Below are 22,338 nucleotides of genomic sequence, written 5' to 3'. Positions count from 1 at the left end.
TCTCGTGTCACAGTGTTAGTTATCATACTCCGAAATGGCTTGACCGATTTTGATCAAATTTTGTATGCATATTCAGTAGTTCTGAGAATCGGCTACTATCTATTTTTCATACCCCTAAGTGATAAGTGTTGTCCACCCCAAACATTTTTTTAAAGTTTTTGGACAATTTTTTTTTAAATTTTTTTTATAATGTGGCACTAAAAAATAATTACAAACCTAAATTTTCACCCTTCTATCACCAACCCCTAATTTTTTAGAGAATTTTATATTTTTTAACCCCGGTCGATAGCTGATCAATTAACACTTGATCAACCTACCCCGCCTACAGCGAGCTCATTACCTGGATTAACACATAGACCCAATATTAAAATAAAATTACATCCCTAAGGGAGTGAAAAAGTGATAATTTCATTTTATAACAGAAAAAATCATAGGTCATAGACATGCAAAGAGTGAATGAGTGTCATTTATTTATGTCTGCCACACGATCATATACATAGTAAGGTCTGGCAAATTCATATTTTTCTCCTTGGTGAGACCAGCCCGCTTAGTGGAGCTCGCAGCGGCTAGCAAAATAAAGGCGCTCATAACATTTTTGTTCTTAACTTCGTCAATGGATAGAGTTAGTTGCCTTTAATTTTAAACGCACCATCGTTTGATGCGTTTGTCATGTCTTTAATTTTCGTTTGTTTGTGCCGTATGCGTTCCTATACCATTCATCCAATTGCGATGAAATTTTGGTGAGTTGTTATGCGTATGCCCGTGAAGGTTTCTGAGACGGTATAACTATTTTGCAATAGTTGGAGCATAAATAGTTTCAAAAAATGTGTTTATTTTATATTATAGCGGCACTTCGTCTGTTTTTGTTGTATAAGTGCGCACGCATGGCACAATTTATTTAAATATAAAAGAGAGTCAGAGATAGAGTGATATATACGTATAGAGTGAGTTAGAGAGAGACAGAGAGATAAGTTGAGATAGAGTGAGGTATAGAGAATGAAATGGGTTAGATAAAGAGATATATAGATGTATAGAGCTTTATAGAGATTTATATATAGTAGAGATAGAGATAGTGTGAGGTAAATATGTAAATATGTAGATATAAAGAGATAAATAGCGATAGGGAGATACATAGATATATAAAGATGTAGATAGAGATAAATATATGTTTAGAGAGATGGATATATGATTTGTATATGTGTTACTACTTCAAACATATTACAAAACAAAACTGAATGAGGCATTGCAATGCATGCCGAGCATTAGCTAGATAATTGAATCTTTACAATATTAGTAAACTTATTTTTAAGCTTTTTTCTATAGTGCTTTATAGAGTCTAGACTACATACAGACCACCAATTTTTATATGTATACAGGTAAATAAATATACACTGGCAGAACGTCTGTCGGGATCTGAAAGTGATATAAATTATTTTGCACACTTGACATTCAAATTAATAAGACAATTACTAACTAGGTACATCTGATTTCGAAAAAGGTCCCTTTCACCCTGTGTTTAGCACGGGCAACGCCGGGTACTGCAGCTAGAAATTTCCTAGAAATAATTTATATGGCAAAACAACGTTTGCCGGGTCAGCTAGTAGGCCCTATTAGTATAGATTTGTAAACCCGGCCTAAGTTTCAGCAAAAACGCAACATGCACAACAAGTGTGTTAAGCTTGTTACATATATGTTTAGGGGCAAAAATACGTAGGATTCAGCTGATGGTTTTCATTACCGTTTCATAGTTACGATTTTGCAAGCAGAAACGGGGCCCTAAAGTGAGTGGCTTTTTAACTCCAGAGGGGCTCAGGCACCTGACCTTCTTTTGCATCTATTACAGTATAGTTGGTGATCTGTTTACGCTGCTACACGCAATTTCTTAAGGGGCTAGAATGTTTAATTATATTTCTTCCGTAGTTTCATGTTTTTGCTCATTATATATAATATGAAAAAGCTCATCACTGAATGAATCTGTAACGCTGTACGAACTCTGTTTTCATTCGCTTACAGTGTAACGTTTTCATTGCTCTTTGCTAACCTGTTCCTCCTAGCATTGCTGCCGAGTCTGTGGCGCAAAGATAATACGCATGAAGTAACAGCGTCATATTTTTAAGAGGTCAATAGTTCCAGCAAGTTTTCTGTAATGAAGCAGCGAGCCATGACTTGATTTTCCATGTTTTCGCCGCGTACATCTGTTTAATACAACTTAGGTTGTCGGCCTCCACTTGCAAATATGAATATACCAACCACTGTTCTGTCAATTTTCCAGCGCTAGTGATGGATCACATGGATTTCGAATAGATGTTAAGGGGCCCGCCTCGTCAGGGGTGTATGTGTGTTAGTGAGGTGGGATTATAAGTGCGACGCTCGCTGGTGCTTCTAGCGCGTTATAGCCTCTCGACTGGCGCGCAGTCTTCTCGTCGTCACAGGATAACTGTGAAATTTGAGCGGTGACCGTAACATTATATTGCGGAGAAATTAAGATAAAGGTGTAATGAAAGTCCCGTAAGTGCTTTCAAGAATCTGTACTGGTTGTTTTACACCTAAAGATTACTCTGAAAACATGCGTTTTAGCCATTTTAACTATTCTAAAAATACAGTTTAAGAACTTAATCCGAAATCAAAAGTACTTTTCGGCCTTCAGCCAACTCTTAAATGATTTTCGTAAGCAGACCCCACTCGGATATCTTGAGTAGTTTTTAAATCGCGTTGTTTTTCCTGAATCTCTGCACACTGTGTTTGTGCCTGGGTAGGCGGAGCCCTTAAGGCACGTTTGAATTGTAGCATGTTAGTGTTGTTGCGAACTGTATTCAATTGCGCACCATCACACGAATAGCACTGCCAATATGGTTGCCATCCTGGTATGTATTGAATAGAATCTTTGTAACATTGCTTATTTCGAGCTTTATACCAAAATTCCAATCGCATGAGGGGAATAGTTAGGTACGAGGTGGAGGAACCGGCTGAAGAGGGGAATAGTTTGGAATGTGGTGGGGGAACCGATAGAGGAGGAAACGGCAGGGGACAGGTAGAAATGTCGCAGCATACTTGAACACCTGCATATACTTGCATACTTTCATACTTGCAAACTTGTGCAATAGCATAATTTAGAGTTCGCATACTTGCATACAGTATATTAAGTTTGATGTGTGACCTCAGCCAAAGATAATTATGTTTCCTTTACCTAATAAGTAATATACAATGCCAGAAGTTTCACATCTGACGTGTGTGGTCTCCAAGCACACCTTTTTTTATTTTTAATGTATATAATATGTATCATAAATAATTTTAATTTGCACAATATTAAAATCAATTTAATTTTGCAGAAATATTTCGTGTGTATTAAATTCAAATGTTTGTTTTATTTATAATTTTTCAACGGGCGCATTAGGTCCCTAGAACTAACAAGTATTAAATAAATTCTAAAATAGCTATAGTTAATTGTTAAAAAAATAGTTTATAAATTAAATAATTAAAAAAGATCTACAAGAATTGGTCTATTACACTTTAAGATTCTGTTTGTAAAAAGAACATAATTATTCATGCAAAATTACAGATATTTGTGGTTCGTACAGATACATGAAAACAAATGTATCATTAAAAAATAGTGTTTGCAGTAAAACTTGGTTCGGATTATTACCCAGTAATTTAGGCTTTGTGCTGTTCCAGTACATCCAATAGTTATTTCTTTTAGCGTTACAGAATATTTCTTGGCATCAGGTTTCCAAAGGAATTTTTTTGTTTAAGTATAGAAAATTATTTTCTGTATACACTGAACGAATCTACTAGTTACTCGTCCGCGAAAAAAACAAAAACAAACAAAAACTACTGTGCAGGTGGGAATGAAGTCGCTAGCTTATCGAGTGTGAGCCACACAGGGCGAGTACATTGTTTCATAGTATTTTAATGGTTGTTATTTTTGTTTCGATTTAAATATAAAAACAATATAATCAGGAACAATTAAAAAACAATTTGGTAGACTAATTAAAAAAAAAATATTTGAGGCTCAAAAGTCAGTCAGAACACATAATTGGTAAGCGAAAGACGCATGCAGGGATGTTAGTTGGCGAAATGGCCCAGAGAAGTGGACACCTGTGCTAACGAGTCTCCGAGTTGACGTCATCCCCGGTACCTGGTGCTCTCTACGGGTTTGGAGTGGCAGGTAAGAAGCTTAAGAGCTGTTTTAGAACAAAATTGATCTGAAAAAAGTCTAATGATTTTATTAGTGTTATTTTTTTATTAACTTGAGTTTTTTTTATCTCATAAAATATTGTATACTTCACCACTACTGAGTCTTAACCGGAGGTTATCAACATGCATTTCGGGATGAAACTCAAAATAATTTCCGCCAGAGGTATGAACGGGAAACGAAGAGCTTTAATTTAAAAAAAATGCTTAGTTACTTTAAGCTATGGAATAAAATAAAAATCAAACTTCTATCATTTAGAGTTTCCATTCCGATAAAAATACTTTACCCGACCAAACTTTAGGCTTTAAGAATTCAACTAAAAAATCAGAGAACCGTAAATGGTATGTAATCGAGCTTATTTGGCATTTAAATGAATAAAATTGTTTAAGGCTCAGCTCCATCTTAGATGCTGGGTTATTGTATTTACACTGCATTATTAGGGGCAGACATTTTTCGCGAAAAGATCTGAACACTTATTAGACTGCAACAAGGTATACCCGCATCTGTGGTTTATTCCTCGTGATTGGCGACAGTCTGAGAGAGAAGTCGTCGCCTTGTTTGACCGAGCCACTCAGGTCGCGTTTGATTCCGCATTGAATCACTGTGATTGGTGTTGTTATAATCGATATGTACCTGGGAGTAGCTCTCCCAATCACGAAACACAGCCGGTGCTACAGTGTTTTAACTTTCATCTAGTCTCGAAATCTTTTCGCGAAATCTGCATGCCCCTACGCATTATTATTTTTATTTAGGAAGTGTATTATAGAGAGGGGAAAGATACAAGGAAGAAATAGTAAGGAGAGGACTGCAAGACTCACGTGTGTGAGATATTTGGCATGGAAGAGGGAGGTGCTATTAAATTGCAAACAAGAGTCGTACAATACCTACTATGTTCCCACAGTAACTCATGGAGCAGAGACTTGGACTGTAGATAAGAGACATACTGAGATGATCAGAGAACCAGGAATGAAGTTTATGAGGAGTGTGTTGGCAGTCACGAGGCGAGATAGGGTCAGGAATGACATGGTGCAAGCAAGATCAGGCGTACTGAACTTGAATGAGATCACGGGAAATGCAAGAATGAGATGGCATGGCCGTGTCCAGAGAATGGGAAAAGAGAGACTTCCTAGGAAAATTATGGATTTGAAGTACTTACATCAGAATAAGAAGGCTCCAAGGAAGACCGAATAAGAGGTGGAAGGAGCAGATATTCAAATGAGTGTAGAATATAGGAGAATAATAGAACACAGTGAAGGAGGAGAAGTGACGGAGTGAAAGAGGATGCAGGCTAGAAGCTGTTGATAATAATTCTTACGGTTGATCCACTGATTGGAAATATCTGGCCTCCGAATGGGCGTACCTTGCCAGTGACTTGACGTGATGGACTGAGGAACCGACTGATGTGTCTTTACAGCCTATCTGACGTACCTGGCCACGGGCTGGAGTCGTCTGGCCACCAACTGGTCGTGTTAGCCTGACCACAAACTGTAAGTGTCCAACCACCAAATGGACGTGTCTAGCCATCAATTGGAAGTACCTACCTGGTCGCTGACCGGACATGCTTGGCCGTTGACTGGACATGTCTGGCCCCAAAACTGAATGTGCCTGACCGCCGAATACGTGCCTGGCCACCAACTGGACATGCATGAGCCACTGATTATTAGTGCCTGGTTAATAGACTGTCATGTAGAACAAAGCTGTGAAAACACATGCCAAGGCATGCAAACGGACTCGCTTTGCCTTTTAGGAAGACTGCATAAATCGATAAACGATATTGATTTGTTTATTTTTTTTTGTTCTTGTGGAAATTACGTAATATATTTTTATTTGTAAATTTGATGTTTTCTCGAAACAGTCACTTAATTGTTGAATTTCAAAAAAAAAAATTACCTGAAATAAACCTTTTTAAATCGAGCAAGAATCAAACCAATTACAGAAATAGATTGATCATCAGTAAATTAATTGCTAATTTTTTGATGATTTTTAGAAATTTCCCCGATATTCTAGCTCAGTAAATAAATAATTTAAAGATGGCGGCCAAGGTGACCGATAAGATGGCGTACACCATGGCAATAAATACTACTGCAATCTAGCAGGTAAACAATAAACCAAAATGGTGGCAGAACCCTCAACCAGATGATGTGTGTACCTACTATGTGAAACTAGCACTCCTTGTATAGATTTCTGAAAACAAGATGGCGACAGCGCTCTCTAGCAGACGATGTGTGTTAACAAGCGCTCCTGGTAACAAGTAATGAAAATAAAGGTGTCGGCAACGCCTTCTATAATGTGATGCTATTATTTCTCCAAAATAAAAATAAATTCAAGTACGAATATTGGTGTTATTTTGTTATGTACCTTATTTAATTATCAGTCTGGTTAATGTGATGATGGCCGTGCGGTCTAAGTCCCATGTTTTACAATCCATCGGTCCAAACTGTCAAGGTTCGAAATTTGGTTAGTGTACACTTATAAAGAATATTATGTTTGACCCAGTAGCCGAGCGGTCAAAGCACTGTGTTGGTAATCTGTCGTGAGTTCGAATCCGCCCACATCTTAAATATTTTAAACTTGAATAATATTTTAATGAACCACCAAAACGACCAACATAAAGCGATTTTTACAGTAGAAGTGGCCAATACCGAGAATAAAAATTAAAAATACGACTACCCACGATGTTAGTGGCATCGCAGGTGACATTAGTTACCTAGCAAACCACTGTGCAGGATTGCGAATAAAAAAAGTGTTACCGAATGTAGTCGACGAACTCACGATCATACGCATCGAGCGGCGGAAACGCCCGAACATGGCAGATTCGTCAAGTCTGGCAAGACGCCACCAGAAACCACCACAAACCTTTAGTTCCATAACAAGTACTTACATTGTGCCCGTACGCCCATTTTATATCTACTAACGTCGGTAACCAGCAAATTAACATGTTATCAAGTTGGAAACACACGTGTAATGTGAAACTCGAACGCGAAATTTATCCTAGAATTCTTTAAGATAATGCCGAGCGTCATAAATAAAAGCAAATTGTTTTTAAAACTACATTTCTTGACACAAATCATACATAGTTTTTTGCACCTGCCACTAGAATTCGCTGCTAGAGCCACTATGTCGGATATTGAACCATTCAAATTCGATGTGAAAGGTTAAACTATATAAGTAAATGGCTCCGATAAAAGTGAAAAAGACTCGAAAAAAATACTAAACCCCAGCTTCGGACCTTATATTAGAAAAATTAATTTTTATTAAAATATAGCCCATATTGTAAAAATTCATTGAGAAGTAAAAAAAAAAATAAGGTTTCCCTTTGTCTTTGTGAACTTTGGTTCGTGCGATCCGACACAGATTGTAGCATCGTGGTTACACATTTCCGTTCCACGCGACTTCCGTTCCATTCTCGAAATTACTCCCACCAAATGCCCGTACACCGAGAGCTAAGATGTTAAACACATCGGAAATTCGACGTGGTGGGTGCAGACGGGCCTTAATCGCCGCCGGCGGGAAACCGCCCTGAAGAGCTGGACCAAGGATGCCACCTCTTGCTAGAGCGTGCATCGTGTCGGCGCTCCTTCTGCGCCCAATACCTGGGACAGCTCCCAGCCCGGTATAATGTCAACAGGGATCGTATTTCCACCGCCAAGGGTGTGCGTGTGTGTGTGTGTTTGGTAGGGGGGAGGGTAAGGGTTCCCCCGTCAGCCTCCACCGCCTTTCCCTACGTCCCATCACCAACACGAAAACGGTCTCAGGAGTAGGTTCTCATTCGCAACCTGTTTGCTCTGGCGACGAACCAAGGCAAGGAGGTCGAGCTTGGATAAGATAAACAAAAAAAAATAAAACGTTAGACATATATATATATATAAATAGGGTTAAGGGGTGAGGTAGGGGGGGGGTTGTCAGTTGAAAAACGATTAAGCGGACCGAGGCTTTGATTTTACACACAAACAAAGGAAACGTGCCTTCCAGGGGCTTTTTCTTTCGGGAAGTTCGAATGTCTCTCGGGGGAGTAAGGAGGAAGGGGGGGTCGTCGGGAATGTCTACCCCTATGTCCTTGTCGCACCAAGGAGCTCCTTCAGGGGTGGTTGAAGGGGCTGACGTGCTCCTAGGAGTCCGATGATGGGCTAGGGAGACCTTTCCCCCGCCGTCACGGAGGATCTTCCCACAGAGGTTATCACTGCGCCTCACGTTTAAGTCTCGCACAGTCGGAGGAACCTACACACGTCCGCTGAGTGTCAAGTAGGCAGCATCCTGAACAATATCGCTTTTATTAATTCCTGTCGTTTTTTCTTTGTCTATAGAATAAAACTATCAACTGCTTGTAAAACAGAAAGGGGTTTTCACAAATTTATTTTACGTTTATTTAACGGTTTTTAATATACAACTAACATATACTTCAATTACAGAATTAAATTAGATAAGGAAATATTTAAGTTTACAGTTTTTATTCTAACTTAAAGTTCATGCGTAGTATTTTTCGTAGAACTTATTCAATTTTAAAATAATAATAATTCAAGTTAATTGGTTTTTTCTTAAACACCGGCAAATTAATTTTTTTTCCCGATATAATAGATAAAAAAAAGTGTTTTACGACTTTAGCTGCGTACGATAAGTTATTTTAAAAACTTTATAATATAAATTGGACCTTAAGTTTCTAAAAACCATTAAGTAAACAAATAAAATCTTTTAAAAACATTAAACTATGGTAACATTATGTATTCATTTAATTCATAAGTAAAAATATTTAAAATAATTAATGATACTCCCCCTCAAAAGGAAAATTCTTGGTTTAAGAATTTAAAGCATAGAAATAAAATTGCCTGCAGACGTGGCTTAGACCCAGAACCCAAGCAAGACTCATATACGAAAATACTCTCTGTTAGTACACTAAGAAGCAAAATAATAATGCTACAGGAAAATTATCTGCAGTTATGCATGGTTGACAAAGTCGATAAGATAGTCAAAACTAAGGCATTCTATTCTTCTTCTATTTTTCTCAAAGTCCTTCATCCTACGACTGAATTATATAGTTTGTCTTATTTATTGAATCCAATAGGTACCCCAACTTGTATTTTATTTCAGCCCTCCACCTGAAGAATGTATTTTTTAGTGTGTTTGTTTGTCTCATTATTTCCCATTTTATTCCTTCCAGTTTTCTCCAAAGCAGTATCCATGGACGGTATTTTATAATTTCATTTTCATCTTATTCTTTCAGTTGGATACAAGTAATTCCATTTCTCTCGAAAACCAAGTCAGGGACTGCATTTCATTGCTTGTGTGTCTCGTTAATTTATTATTTTTAACATTATATTTTCCAATTACTAGACGGGATTGCCATCTTTAAAATCCTATTCCATTTATTTGTCAAATCTGACTTTCCAATTCCTTGAGTTATGTGAAATTATTTTATGCAACGTTATTCAAGGGATTAGAAAGCCAGAGTAGAGGGATTGGAACAGGAAATTTCAGATGGCGAACCTAGCGCAACACAGCAGTTCAAAATGGTTTAAGTCTGCTACGGTGATCCTGTGTGCGGTGTGGTTGTCTCGTTGTGTTATTCATCGAACCCCATATTCCGATTTTTTTCTCCAAATCCGCCATCCAAAGACTGAATTTCATTAATATCGTAAACATTTTGTCGTCAGTTCATCCAAAGCAGTATCCATGGATACGGTACTCATAATTTCCCTGTTAGGTATATTATTCTTTAAATCTTAGATCACTACTTCCATGTTTTCTTAAAATCCACGTCCGGCGACTGCCTTTTTTAGCTGTACAATTCTGTGCTTTGACCAAAGATTCCTTTGGAAAAAAGGTTTGCCGAGAAATGGTTTATAATACTACAAGAAAGATGGCAGTGGTTGCGTTTGCCGGGCAGCTGTGTGAGGGGACGGTGTGCCGGTGTCCGCCGCAGGGGGATCGCCAAGGCGGGAGAGCCCAACAACCTGCTGCCCCACTCGCCGGGCGCGCTGCGCGTGGACCCGGCCGTGCACGCCACGCTGAGGCGCAAGCAGCGGCGCCTGGCGCGCGAGAACCCGGGCGTGCTGGTGGCCGTGGCGCGCGGCGCCAACCAGGCCGTGCTCGAGTGCCAGCACCAGTTCCGCGACCGCCGCTGGAACTGCTCCACGCGCAACTTCCTGCGCGGCAAGAACCTCTTCGGCAAGATCGTGGACCGGGGTGAGTCCCCTCTCCAACCACCCCCCACCACACACCCTCCGGCCTCTTTCAACACCTCGCTAGCTCCCATCTTGGATGCCTATCCCCCCCCCCCCCCCGAACCAACCAAACCAAAACCTTTCCCGTTTAAAACCTCACATCCCCACCACATATCACATATTTTAGTACAAGTTGTATAATACGTGAATAATACTACAATGAAATAGGACTTGTAATACAAACATTTCAACCAAGTACACAATATGATACATATTGCCAACTTTAATCACAGATTAATCTGAGAATCCACGGAAATAAATAAAATCCTTATTACATACAAAAGAAAAGGTGGATTAAAAATGAATAATTTTTATTTCATCGCCTACATTGTTTCCGTGAATATTTGTAATATTCTTCTTCTCAAATATGTAAATATTGCTTAGCACTGAATATATACAACATAGTTTAGATAAAAAAATAAATTTTAAGACAAATATGTCATTTCAACTTTTTTTTTGTCTTCTAACACTACGATTTTCAAGTCCCGTTTGCCTTCTTCTAGTCACGACCCTAACCGCCGGTTCTTCTCAACGTTGACGTAACACGATATTCGGGAGTAAGTTAGAAATGATAGTAAATTTACGGGCTTTTTTTAACTGAGGATTCACCTGAAATAAACCAAGAGTTCTTCGTAATTTCAGATAACTCGGTATTTTTTTTAGAAATACCGCCGTATTTTGATTTATGAGTTACCTTTTTCGACTTAGCCATGGCAAACACACACGTAGAAGAAATAATTGTTTTTTTTTGTAGTAGTAGTCTTAGTATGTTTCTAAATTTTTTCTTGTACATCAAGAATATTCTTATCGGTTCATTTTCAAAATCAGTGAACTGTGTAACAATTAATGTACGAAGATAACAATAGATTTAAGAAGACGCGTTCTTCGCAAATTTTAAGGTGAAAATGTTTAACAGTGTAAGTAAATAGAATCGGAGACTCCAGACAGGAAACCACACATAAATAATTGAACTCTGGTATGGAAGAGACTGAGAGAACAGCTATCGAGTAGAATCCACTAAAATTTATGACGACCACTGCAATTCCTCTGAATGCCTATCTATGTATGATATATATGTAATTGACATATAATATATTCAAGTATAATATGGTCAGGGATAACATCTTTAAAGAAAAAAAATTATTAGAATTTATTGCTTGCATAAGTTGCCCCTCTTTCTGGGCGGACAACATTCTATTAACTTAGTAGTAGTCTTTCAAGCCAAGAGTCATCTTCTACATCTTGGTTTCTTGGTTTACGTCACGTCTGTGGGAGTGATGGTGTGCTCCTGTTGTTTCTGGCACGCCTTGTTGAAGCTATATTCGAGAAGAATTGGCAATTTAGTCTTCCTTGGATTAAACCCGACCCAGAATACAAAGCGTAAATTTAGTGAGCATGTTCGGCGCAGAGTCTGCGCTGAAAACTAACAGACCTCGCTCTTCTGACTCGAGGATACCGCCAGGGTAGCACTGAGCGAGTTGAGAAACATTAGTAAAGAGGAACAGATAGGAACCAAAACACACCATCTTGGTTTCAAAATCCTTGAAAGAAAGACAAACCATAATTTACAAGGATGTTGCCCAAATACAAGATCCGAAAAGTAGTTTGTTTCAACTTTTTTCCTTTGATTTAATCATAAAAATTTTGCTAGGCAAAAGCATATATCATAATTTACTAAAATGTTGGACGTCAATACTGACTACAAATAGTTCACATATGAAGTCATTCGCGTTTAATATTGAACTCATTTTTGGCATGAATACAAATGTAATAATACTTTCAATAGACACTATGTTATGGTCTTTGAAAATTTCATCATGTGTGGTATTTGTCTTAAAGAAAGAACATTTTTATGGCATAAAATTCGTTGAAACTATTATGACATTTGGTTCATATCTCTTCCCCGTAAGCATTACTTCCGATCCAAGAAAAGGGAATCACGTAATACACTATTAAACCTCTTCATCAAGTTCGTGAACTGTGATGAGTATTGGGGGATCTGCGCGGGCTTCGTACCTCTGAGTACAGCTACCTACGCAGTAGCACTGAAGAGAGAGGAAACATTAGAAAAGAGGGAGGGGTGGAAGAAGATATACTGGTTACAACAGTTTTTTTAAATTGATTTGCCAGGGTTTAATTATCTAAATTTAGTTTCATTAAAGCATAGCACACAATTTAAGGATACGCCTGAAGTCAGTAGTGACGGACTACTACAAATATTTTACTTGAGAAGAAACTGGTGTTTATTAGGAATTAAATTTTGAATATAAATAGTGAATAAACACTATGTTATGGTCCTTAAGAAATTTCATTATCCGTGATGTCTACCTAAAATAAGCCAAATTTTGAAGATTAAAAGATAGAAAATGGTTATGGCATACATCTCCCCGTTAAGTATTACTTCCGACCCTAAAACAGGGGATCACTTAATGCACGACTGAACCTCTTGTCAAGTTCGTGGACATGGTTGAGTCTCAGTACGGACAACCTCCTGAACCTAGGTCGTGGCTTTTCGCGTCAAGAGTCGCCAACTACTTCTTGGCCAAACATAACTTGCTGGTATCACCACAAACTACTCCTGTTTCGCTCGGAGGACTCGCTGGTACTGCCACCAGTCTCTCGGCTGAACTCTTCCAGACTCCCTTCTCCTTGATTTTATAACATTTTTTTTGGACATACACCATTGCAGATTTGCACTGTTTGTCATGAAAAAACAACAACTCAAAAACCTTCTGTTTTCCCAGTGTTCGATATCAGTCTGTTTGCGCCTGATAACGGGAACAGATGCCACTTCCCGAAACGTTAAAACTGTTTCTTCATAGGCAACCGTGTTTGTCAGTGCTGTCGTCGTTGTATTGTACATAATACCTGTTTTTTTTTTTTTTTAAATCGTTATGTTCATATGTATGCTGCTTTTTCCAGGTTTGTTGTCTGTTTGAATTTCCTGTTCTTGTTGAAACTGAGTCGTCGTTGCCAGCCCCCTGTGTTCGTGTGTGCTGTCATGTTTTCATTACTAAATTCCTTCCACGGAATTATTGTGATGTCTGATGTTTTAAGTTTGCATGTGTTCCTCTGTGCTGTCGTCGTCATGTTGTCCATAATTAATTGTTGTGTCCATCTGTTCGACATCAGGATTGTTTATGTTTATATTTGTATTTCTTATTTGGCATTCTTGAGTTTCTTCTGTGACAAACATATTAAAACTGCGATGTGAGTAAGTAAAAGTGTTAAATTGTGTTAATTCAGAATTGCACGAATCCTTGCCGCAGTTGGCTGATGCCTCATGTAGCCTGTTAGTCAGAAGGAAAGGATGCAGTTGCCAAACATTACATTAAATTAGTCAGCAATTGGCCTTGGTCTATTTAAAAATGTATGTTCTCAGATGCTGAACATTCGTACCTTAACACATAATTCTTCATGAAAGTAAAGTTTAACAGATTAATTTAAATATTTATTTAATGAAACACACATAAACCCTCGGAAGCTTCTTGCGGAGCTCCGGCTGTGTTGAGCGACCAGACTCCTGGAGGCCGCTAGGAGTCGCGCAAAAGGTGCGCTCAACCCCGGGAGGCCGAAGAAGCGTCCAGGCATCGCGACGCCCGATGCAGGGAAGGGAGGGGAGTCGACATGTAGCTGCCAGATGGTGTAACGGCCCGTAGTATAAGGACTACGCTGGTGAAGGACAATAAAAGGGGGTGGGGATATTTTGATTTTCCCGAGGGCCGTTCTTGGGTAGGTGGGCTTGTAGCGCTTTCAGTGGCCGGTGATGAAATTACGAACATAAACCTTACAAATGAGAAAATATACTATAAGTTAAAGAATATCACTTGTTATACGTAATTATTATTACTTATCATATTTTTTGCTATAACATAAAGTAACTTCTTACCCGGGAACACAAATGGTGCACAGAGTTAAAAAAAAAAAAAAAAATAAATCACGCGAATTAAAAGGATAATGCTCAAGATATCCGATCTGTTTACGAATAGCGTTTAAAAAGACGCAGAGGACGGATAAGTAGTTCTATTTACGGATTTAGTTTTCAATTTGTGTTTTTTAAATAAATGATAATGGCTAAAATGCGGGTTTTCAGAACAATATTTAGGCACAAAAATCCGGTAAACATTATTGAAAGCACTTAGGAGTCCTGTATTATATCTTTATGTTAATTTCTCTGCCATAAAATGTTATCTCTACTGCTCAGATTTCATGGGTTCCCTATACACGACGAGAAGATTGCGCACCAGTCAACAGCCTTGTGCTTAGAGGCGATAAAGCGTTAGAAGCACCAGCGAGCGTCGCACTTATCATACCGCCTCACTTACAAAGTACACCTCAGACTATGGTATTTTTAGCGTTAAGTATCACATGCCATATTGGTTATGCATTTTTTCCTTGTCATTGCTGTTAATTGAGGTCCGTTCGTGTAAACAGCTCGCGATAACTTTTTTGATTATATTTTTGGTTCTCAAATTCTCTCACCAAATGTTTACTTAAAGTTAATTTTGAAAGCTTAGAAAGATCTCGTAAGTGATCATAAAGATTTAATATTTATTAACTATCTAGTGCGAATATTTGTAACCCTACATCAAATGCCAGAGACCTTTTGGAATAAGCTAAATCTAGACGCAAATACTTTAGTTAGTGGTAAAGTCAAAAACATTAAATAATTAACTCTGCATGTTTATAAATGAAAAAAAAATTTAAAATCAACACACAGAATTAAATTATAAGCAAAAGAACTTAGTATAAAAAAACTCTCAGTTAAAAAAAAAAGAACGTCGTTGGCAGCAGTTGGATTCAGGAGAGACTCGGAGCTTTTACTGTTGAATGCACCCGATCTCTCTTCCTCTCTTCTCTCTTCGTGTCTGTCCGTCCCCTTCCCACGAATGTCCGCGGGGATAATGTCATGCGCTGTTGGCATCGCAGGACAAGCGTGTCGTTGTTATGTAAATACATCCCACCATTCCTGCCCCCTCCCATCACACGTCTCCGCCCGAAAAACCCCTGGGAATGTAAAGGGGGACGGGAGACATTTGCTGTGGTTTGTATTCGCCGTGTTTTTATGTCCTACCCGTTCGCCGCTGAAAAAAAAAGCTCGGAATAGATTGTCATTTGTTTTCCCTGAATGCCGAACAGCGCTGCAATCGCACTACGCTTCCGAAACACGTGGCGTTGCCAAATCGTTAAGTTTGTATATATATATATGTATATATATATATTTAGCTTTGTACGTGCTTTGTGCAGAGTGAAGTGTCTTCATTTAGAGGGCCGGATAAAGTTTTTTTTTAAAAATAAGATGTTGACATGTTTTCCGGACCAAAGGCTTGCTCACCATCAACCTCTCCTCCCACTTACGCACACTCAATAGAGTCAGCTTGCAAAGCCACGTAGAGCCAGAACTTTGAACATTCTTGACATATCAGGCTCGGAAAGCATGTCCCCTTTAACCTGCACCAGCGCGGACACACTCCAAGCGTACCCCGCGCCTGTGCAGGGCTTATCTGGCGCTTCTATTGATTCTCGTCAGGCATGAGCAACTGCAACCTCCCAGTAACCTCCGCAATTGACTGGAGAACCAGGTTGACCGTTTGGTCAGGACACCTGCATCACCGCCAATCCAAGCCCAAAGACCAGCAATCTGTCCAGCTTTTACAGTCCTGTAGAACAACGGTCCTCAGGCTGCATTTCAGTCCGGGTTGGAAACACAACAGCTCATGGTCTGTTAGGATCAGGGCCAGCACGTTCCTTCCTAGCAATTCCCACCAAGGTAGAGCACTAGATGACCTTTCAGTCAGGACCCGTCGGTCACTGTCCCTCCCAGGCCCATCCCGGCGGCCGAACCACCCATCATACAGAAATGGAAGAACACACCTCCCATTATGAGTCCATCCATGAAGACGGTGGGATCAGCTACAACTCCAATAGGCATCAGTCAGGGAGGGTGCATTCAGGAGCACAATATATACTGCATCCCAAACAGGATGAGTAATAAGTCTCCTTGCAGATGGTGAAAGCAGTGATAAATACTTATTTTATTCATACAACTTACAGAATACGATCCACATGTCTCCCTTCCATATCGACATATGACAGTCGCTCTAACTAATTTTGGACTTGTCACGCCAGCTTTATATCCTTCAGACAGCAACAACCACCCCACATGATGCTGTCACGTCGTCGGAACGCTTCATTGAACTGCAGTTGGCATCAAAATATCCGCCATTTCCAGTCGCTTTGTGACCCTTCTGGCAAACCTTTTTATCCGAGCCACAAGACCTACATGAAGCGTAAGTTCCTCTCTCAAAATCCTCAACTTTTCCACAGTAACACAGCTCATGTTCCACATCATCCAATTGGTGACACTACTCATACAATGGACTCTCCACAAGGCCATACCAGTGGAGTTTGTTCTTAAAGTTACCATGGCCTGAAAGCAGATGGACCGTCGCATGAATTAACTGTAGGTACCTTTCCCCCACACTAGGGAACACAGAATAGGTGACTCTCTTTTTGAAGTGACAACGTCTAATAAATCAATGAACGCCGGCTGCACGCACGAAAAAAGTGTCCCGTAACGCACATTATCCCTTTACGCTGTGTCCCGTTACGCTCATTGTACGCTTGCGCCGCATCTATCTCTCTTCCACTCGATTGGAACAACCATGGATTTGACTTTTTCGAGGCACATTAAACTTGAAACCCTCCCATTCGTCTCCTACTTTTCCTATCATCGTCATATCCTTAACAGAATAACACAGATTGGAAGATGTTAAATAGCAAACATGTATAAAAGTTATAGTTAAAATTATCTCTTCGTTAAAGTAATAAACATATTTGAATTGATGAGTGCAAATAAAAGTAAATTTATCAATTAAATTGTAGATTTAATTTCACTCTTCTTTGTATCCATACAAAATAGTTATAATTAAAAAAAATATTAAATTTTATTCATAAAAGTATGCAATCATTTAATCAATGTTTTGTTACGACGTTGTCACGTTAAACTATCGTCCGTAAACCGACTTTACAGACAACCAATTTTTTTTAGAGTTATCCCAGTTTCGTTTCCACTCTAGCAGTTTGTTCCCGCTGAAGCGTCAGGTCGTCTTGCCTGATGTTGCCAGCAGCCTTCAGGGCGGCAAGCCTGCCCCGCCCAGCCACCAGAGATCCGAGGGTATCTCCCCAGAGAGAACCTGCAGAGCGTGCGATAGGCTTTGGTCACCGCGAGAAGGACTGCACGCGGCGCTGACCTCGGTTTCCTCTTCGCGTGCACGGGTCTCGACCGCGCGTGCCTCTGGACTGCACCGCCCGGTTGGTCGGCGACAGTCGCCAGAGCCCGTAGAATACTTCCGCCTCCGCATGTGTGTGATCTGCATCCAGAAATTCTGTTATAATTTTATTCATCAGTTCATTTATCACACTCGGCATGATTTTAAAGAATTAAACGTTAAAATTCCGAGAACACGCGAGAACACACACGGGCTTTTGCCTTTTACCGAGTTCAGATGTTTCCATGTTACTGGCAAGTACTGAAAGGGCATTGCGGGTGTGGAAGCCAGCCAGGGATCTGCCCGCAGAGTGTTGGCCCTCCTGAGTGAAGGTCATAGAGTCCACCTTGGTTGACACGCCCCGCCAGGGAACGCCCTAAGAATAACCACAAGCCTGCGAGTCGCGCACAGAACCACTCGTGCGCCTGGTGTAGGAGAGGGGGAGGGGAAAGTAAACGAGATATACACGCCGCATGTTCTTCGGGAAGATTGGTAGAGGGAGGGGCGCCAAAATTTATTGCGACGGTCGCGGAGCGATATGGAGGACCTTCGTTGCCCGTTTGCGTCACGGGGTTGGGACCGAAGTAGTGTTTTTAACTGAGCGTGCACCCCCCTCCCACCCTTCCCACTACCCTTCTCGACAAAGGGCTCTTCCTCAGCTCCCGTGTCTGGCGCGCTACCACTTTGTGCCGCGGCGATAACCCGTGCGAAGTGATTTGGCGGGTTCCTGCAGGCAAGGGGGGTGGGACCCTGAGTCGTGCAGGGGGAAGTTTTGACCCACGGAGGAAAAATCAAAATCCCAAAACAACCAAATGACGACGTAACGCAAGTCTTTTTTTTCTTTTTTTTTTCGTTTGTGGCACCACCGAATCACCAATTTCAGTACCTCGGTTCATTTCAGCTACATGATATGAACAATTTCCAATATAATTATTACCACCAAGTGTTTTCTTGCAGTCTCGAAAGGGTAAAAATTTGAAAGAACTTTGGCTCCTAGTTCACTGTCCATTGGACCAGTCGTAAGAATGAATCATATTTTGACGTTAATGACTGTCAGTAGTCAATTTTTTTTGATACCAGGTGAAATGTGGTCTGTACGATCCAGCGGTAGTATAAGTATATATTTTTGTAATTCAAAAATAGTTTCCTGTATTTTTTCTAATGTTTATCAATAAATTGCTAAAGTATGTGTAGGTACTATTAGTTTTGACATGAGTTTTTAACGTATGTCATTTAATGAAAGATTTTCCATACAAATACTTAGACCATGTTACATTTCCTATGTATTTATTTTACTTATTAAATATACCGCAGTAGATATTCCATATAGTCATAGAAGAAGACGCCTAAATCTGTACGTATTGATTATAAGCTTCCAGTAGACCACACACTGACAATAGCTTGAGAGATTCCGTTGTGACTTAGGTTATGAATCACGATTAACTTAAAAACTAAGTTTTAATAAACCCATTAAACCTACCAAAAAAAAAATTAGTTGAGTTAGATGAAGTCCCGGAAAAATAACGGCGGCCCATAATTCACGGGGAAATTAACGAAACAACTGCACACTCAGACGGTGGCGCGCTTTGTCCGATGTGAAGGTGAGGCTTTTATTTGACAGGTGCTGCAGTAAACATTCAAACTGAATATTCTAAACAAAGCAAAAATATATTGATATAGCTTTTTTTTTAGTCTATTTAATATTTAGTCGTCGAACTTTGAATGCTCGTATGAAGCACTTGTCATCCTGGTGATCTTTGCAGGCTTTCATGGCCATTGTATGAAATAGCTAGTCTTCTGAGTTGTAGCCGTGTCCTGGGCGAATAATTCAACGACGTTTTGGTCGACACTGCAGTCGACATCATCAGGGAAGGTATCTGTTCCCTGATGATGGCGACTGCAACGTCGACCGAAACGTCGGTGAATGATTCGCCCAGGACACGGCTACAACCCAGAAGCCAAGCTACTTCTCACGTATAAGCGGCTTGGTTTTCCCGTGGCCGTCGACGTGGAAGAGGAGCGCGAAAAGATCCACCGGTGTTTCCTTCCTTTTTATCTCCGTCCTTTTTTTTTCCTTGACTCACCTCTCAACATTGTTGTTTTCCTTGTGACCTCCCCTACCCTCTGATCGGCGCCGCGGTAATGACGGGCCGGTCCCCTCAAATCAGCGCGCCGCCGCTACCATATTTCCCAATCGCCCCGGCGTGAGACGTCATGGCCGCACGAGGGACCACCCGGGCCATTACACGGCGCGCGCGCGCGGCGCCTCGGACCCCTCAACCTTTCCCCTCCTCGCCGACAAGCAAAATATTGATACAGTCGGGTGGTCGTTAATTTGCCGCCTCGACCCCCGGCGCATAACTGGGCGTCATATACCCAACACCCCCTCTCTTCCCTCACCAACACCCGGCCAAACATCTTCCTATTCAGAAAAAGTGCCCACCGGCAAAAGGAAAGAATCTGAATGCAAACAGAAGTTAAAGAGTTTCTAATCTACCCTTCCGCACCCCTCCAAAATAAAAATAAAAATGAAATTCTGTGTAAGGTCCTGGCGGTGACACGGCGGTCGTATCGCTAGTCTCCAACTGATGCGATTCCATTTCTAACTCCCGCTCACACCCAAAAATGAGTCTCAGTGGAAAACGTGGCAGATGTTGCCATTAACTTCTCGGATAGATACCCCGTTCCACCCTTACCCCATCACTTACTAAAATAAAAATTAAAAATTGAAAATGATTGTAACTAGTAATAGATAGTGTATGTTATTCTTATTTTAATGCAACTTTGTGTAAGAGTGTAGGCGGAAGTGTCTATCGCTTGTTTCCAATGTTCTTGGTAGGTAGCTTATAGTTATAAGTTTTTAGTTTTTAATGTAGCTTACATAAATTTTATTTTGTATTTCAAATGATTATTTTTTTCTATGTTCGTGTCTAGTGTTAGTTTCTCTTATACATTTTTCTTGAATTCAGTTTTATTTTATATATGAAATATATTTAATATTATGGGCTACATTTTCCGATTTTTACTTATTTTTTATAATTTGCTAGAGATTTATTTGTTTATTTAGTTTGCATTGAATTTTTTAAGTTATGGTTAAGTGGTTAGCAAGACAGCTCGTATTAACGTCGCAAAATAAAATATTCGATCAAATAAATAGAAAAAAGTAGCTTAAATAAAAATAGGCTATTAAACTTAAGCATTTATAGCAATAAATTCCTTTATTTACGATTAAAAATTACAATATTGGCTTACGCTTAGGTACATGACACAATATTTTGACGAGATTTTCTGAGGCTGTTGTAGATTTGACGTTGATGACATTAGCTACATCTTTATTGAAAATTAAAGCTTCAGCAAAGCAAAAATATTTAATTTAGGTTAAATTAATTACCAGGCTCTCCAATTCACTTGGCGCTAAGTAAAATGGATAAAATTGAAAAATAAAATATAACGAACACTTCAGAATTCAGGATGACCGTATAGCTAAACATTTCCTAGTTCGTTTATGGAAACGACACCAGTTAGTTGTTGCCCAAGATTTTGGGAAACAAAATTTAGTTTTTAAACTTTCATGAATGAATAGTTACCTAAAATTATTGGTTTTTACGACAAAGCATATAGATATACAAACGGTAGATTCAAAGTTGTATTCCACATGAGTACGTGATTTTATTAATGCTACAGTAAATACACGATTTAGTCTTTAAAGTCATAAACGTTTCTACACAAACACTTTTTATCATGATAAAATTCAGTTAGAATATCCGCTATCCACAAATGGTTTTATTATTAATTAAATTAATATCATGGCCAAAACACGGAGTTTGTTAATTTGTAAAATTTTATATTTATATGAAAACAACCCTATCACTACAAACTAATGTTCGCAGTAGTAATGGGTTCAGATTCTCTTGTTGTCTCAGTACCTCAAACAGTAAAGTTATTAGTAAACCGTTTCCTGAATATTTTCCCAGTATTAACTTGGCAAATTAATAAGCATAATAAAAAAATTCCAATTATTTAATATTATATTATATTTTAATGTAACATCCATTAAAACATAATATTATGCGCCACATTTCATAAAAATTAATCAGTATTATCTCAATAAACGTATTTTATATACGTACAATTAACCTAAGCCTTGTGTTGTACAAAGTCACAATATATTTATACTCTTTTTCTAATGTATCTTTTGAATAAGTAAAGAAAATTTTGTTGTCTGTTGATGTCACTCGCATGGAATAACATAATAAAATTTTCAACTCGTTGCACACTGTTGAAATTACTTCACCTTAAAGCGGTAAGTTTGGAGCCGAACGAGGTCGTATTAGTTGCAACAGTTTTAATGATATAACAATCTTCTATAATTTATTATTATAAAATCATAATTGTTAAGGTAGAGATCGTATATTAAGAGTTTTCAAAAGAGGAGTTGATATTCGCAAAATATAAAAATTGTGGTGGGTATTTTTTGAATAATAATTAATGGTAGTTATATTTTCTTAAGCTTGATTAGTTTCAGAGAAAAAACTAACCATCGTTAAACCATATTTACCACTTTCTCACCTCCTTAAGGGTGGAATTCTGTATTTAGATATAACCTAGTTTATAAGTTAGCCAAAGAGCTTTCCATAAAAAAAATACTTCATCAATA

General features: G+C 39.1%; 1 protein-coding gene across 1 annotated transcript in view; it reads left to right on the top strand.

Moving 5' to 3' along the window:
• LOC134538734 (protein wingless) overlaps positions 1-22,338 on the top strand; it is a 130,951-nt gene that overhangs the window by 42,778 nt on the left and 65,835 nt on the right. Inside the window, exon 2 of the mRNA XM_063380194.1 lies at positions 10,110-10,372. Coding sequence (XP_063236264.1) covers positions 10,110-10,372 — 263 coding nt within the window. The remainder of the gene's footprint in view (positions 1-10,109; positions 10,373-22,338) is intronic.

This window comes from Bacillus rossius, chromosome 14 (assembly GCF_032445375.1).
Source record: "Bacillus rossius redtenbacheri isolate Brsri chromosome 14, Brsri_v3, whole genome shotgun sequence".
Classification (NCBI taxonomy): Eukaryota; Metazoa; Arthropoda; class Insecta; order Phasmatodea; family Bacillidae; genus Bacillus; species Bacillus rossius.
Note: the sequence above shows the minus strand (reverse complement) of the source record. Positions and strands in the feature narration are given on the sequence as shown.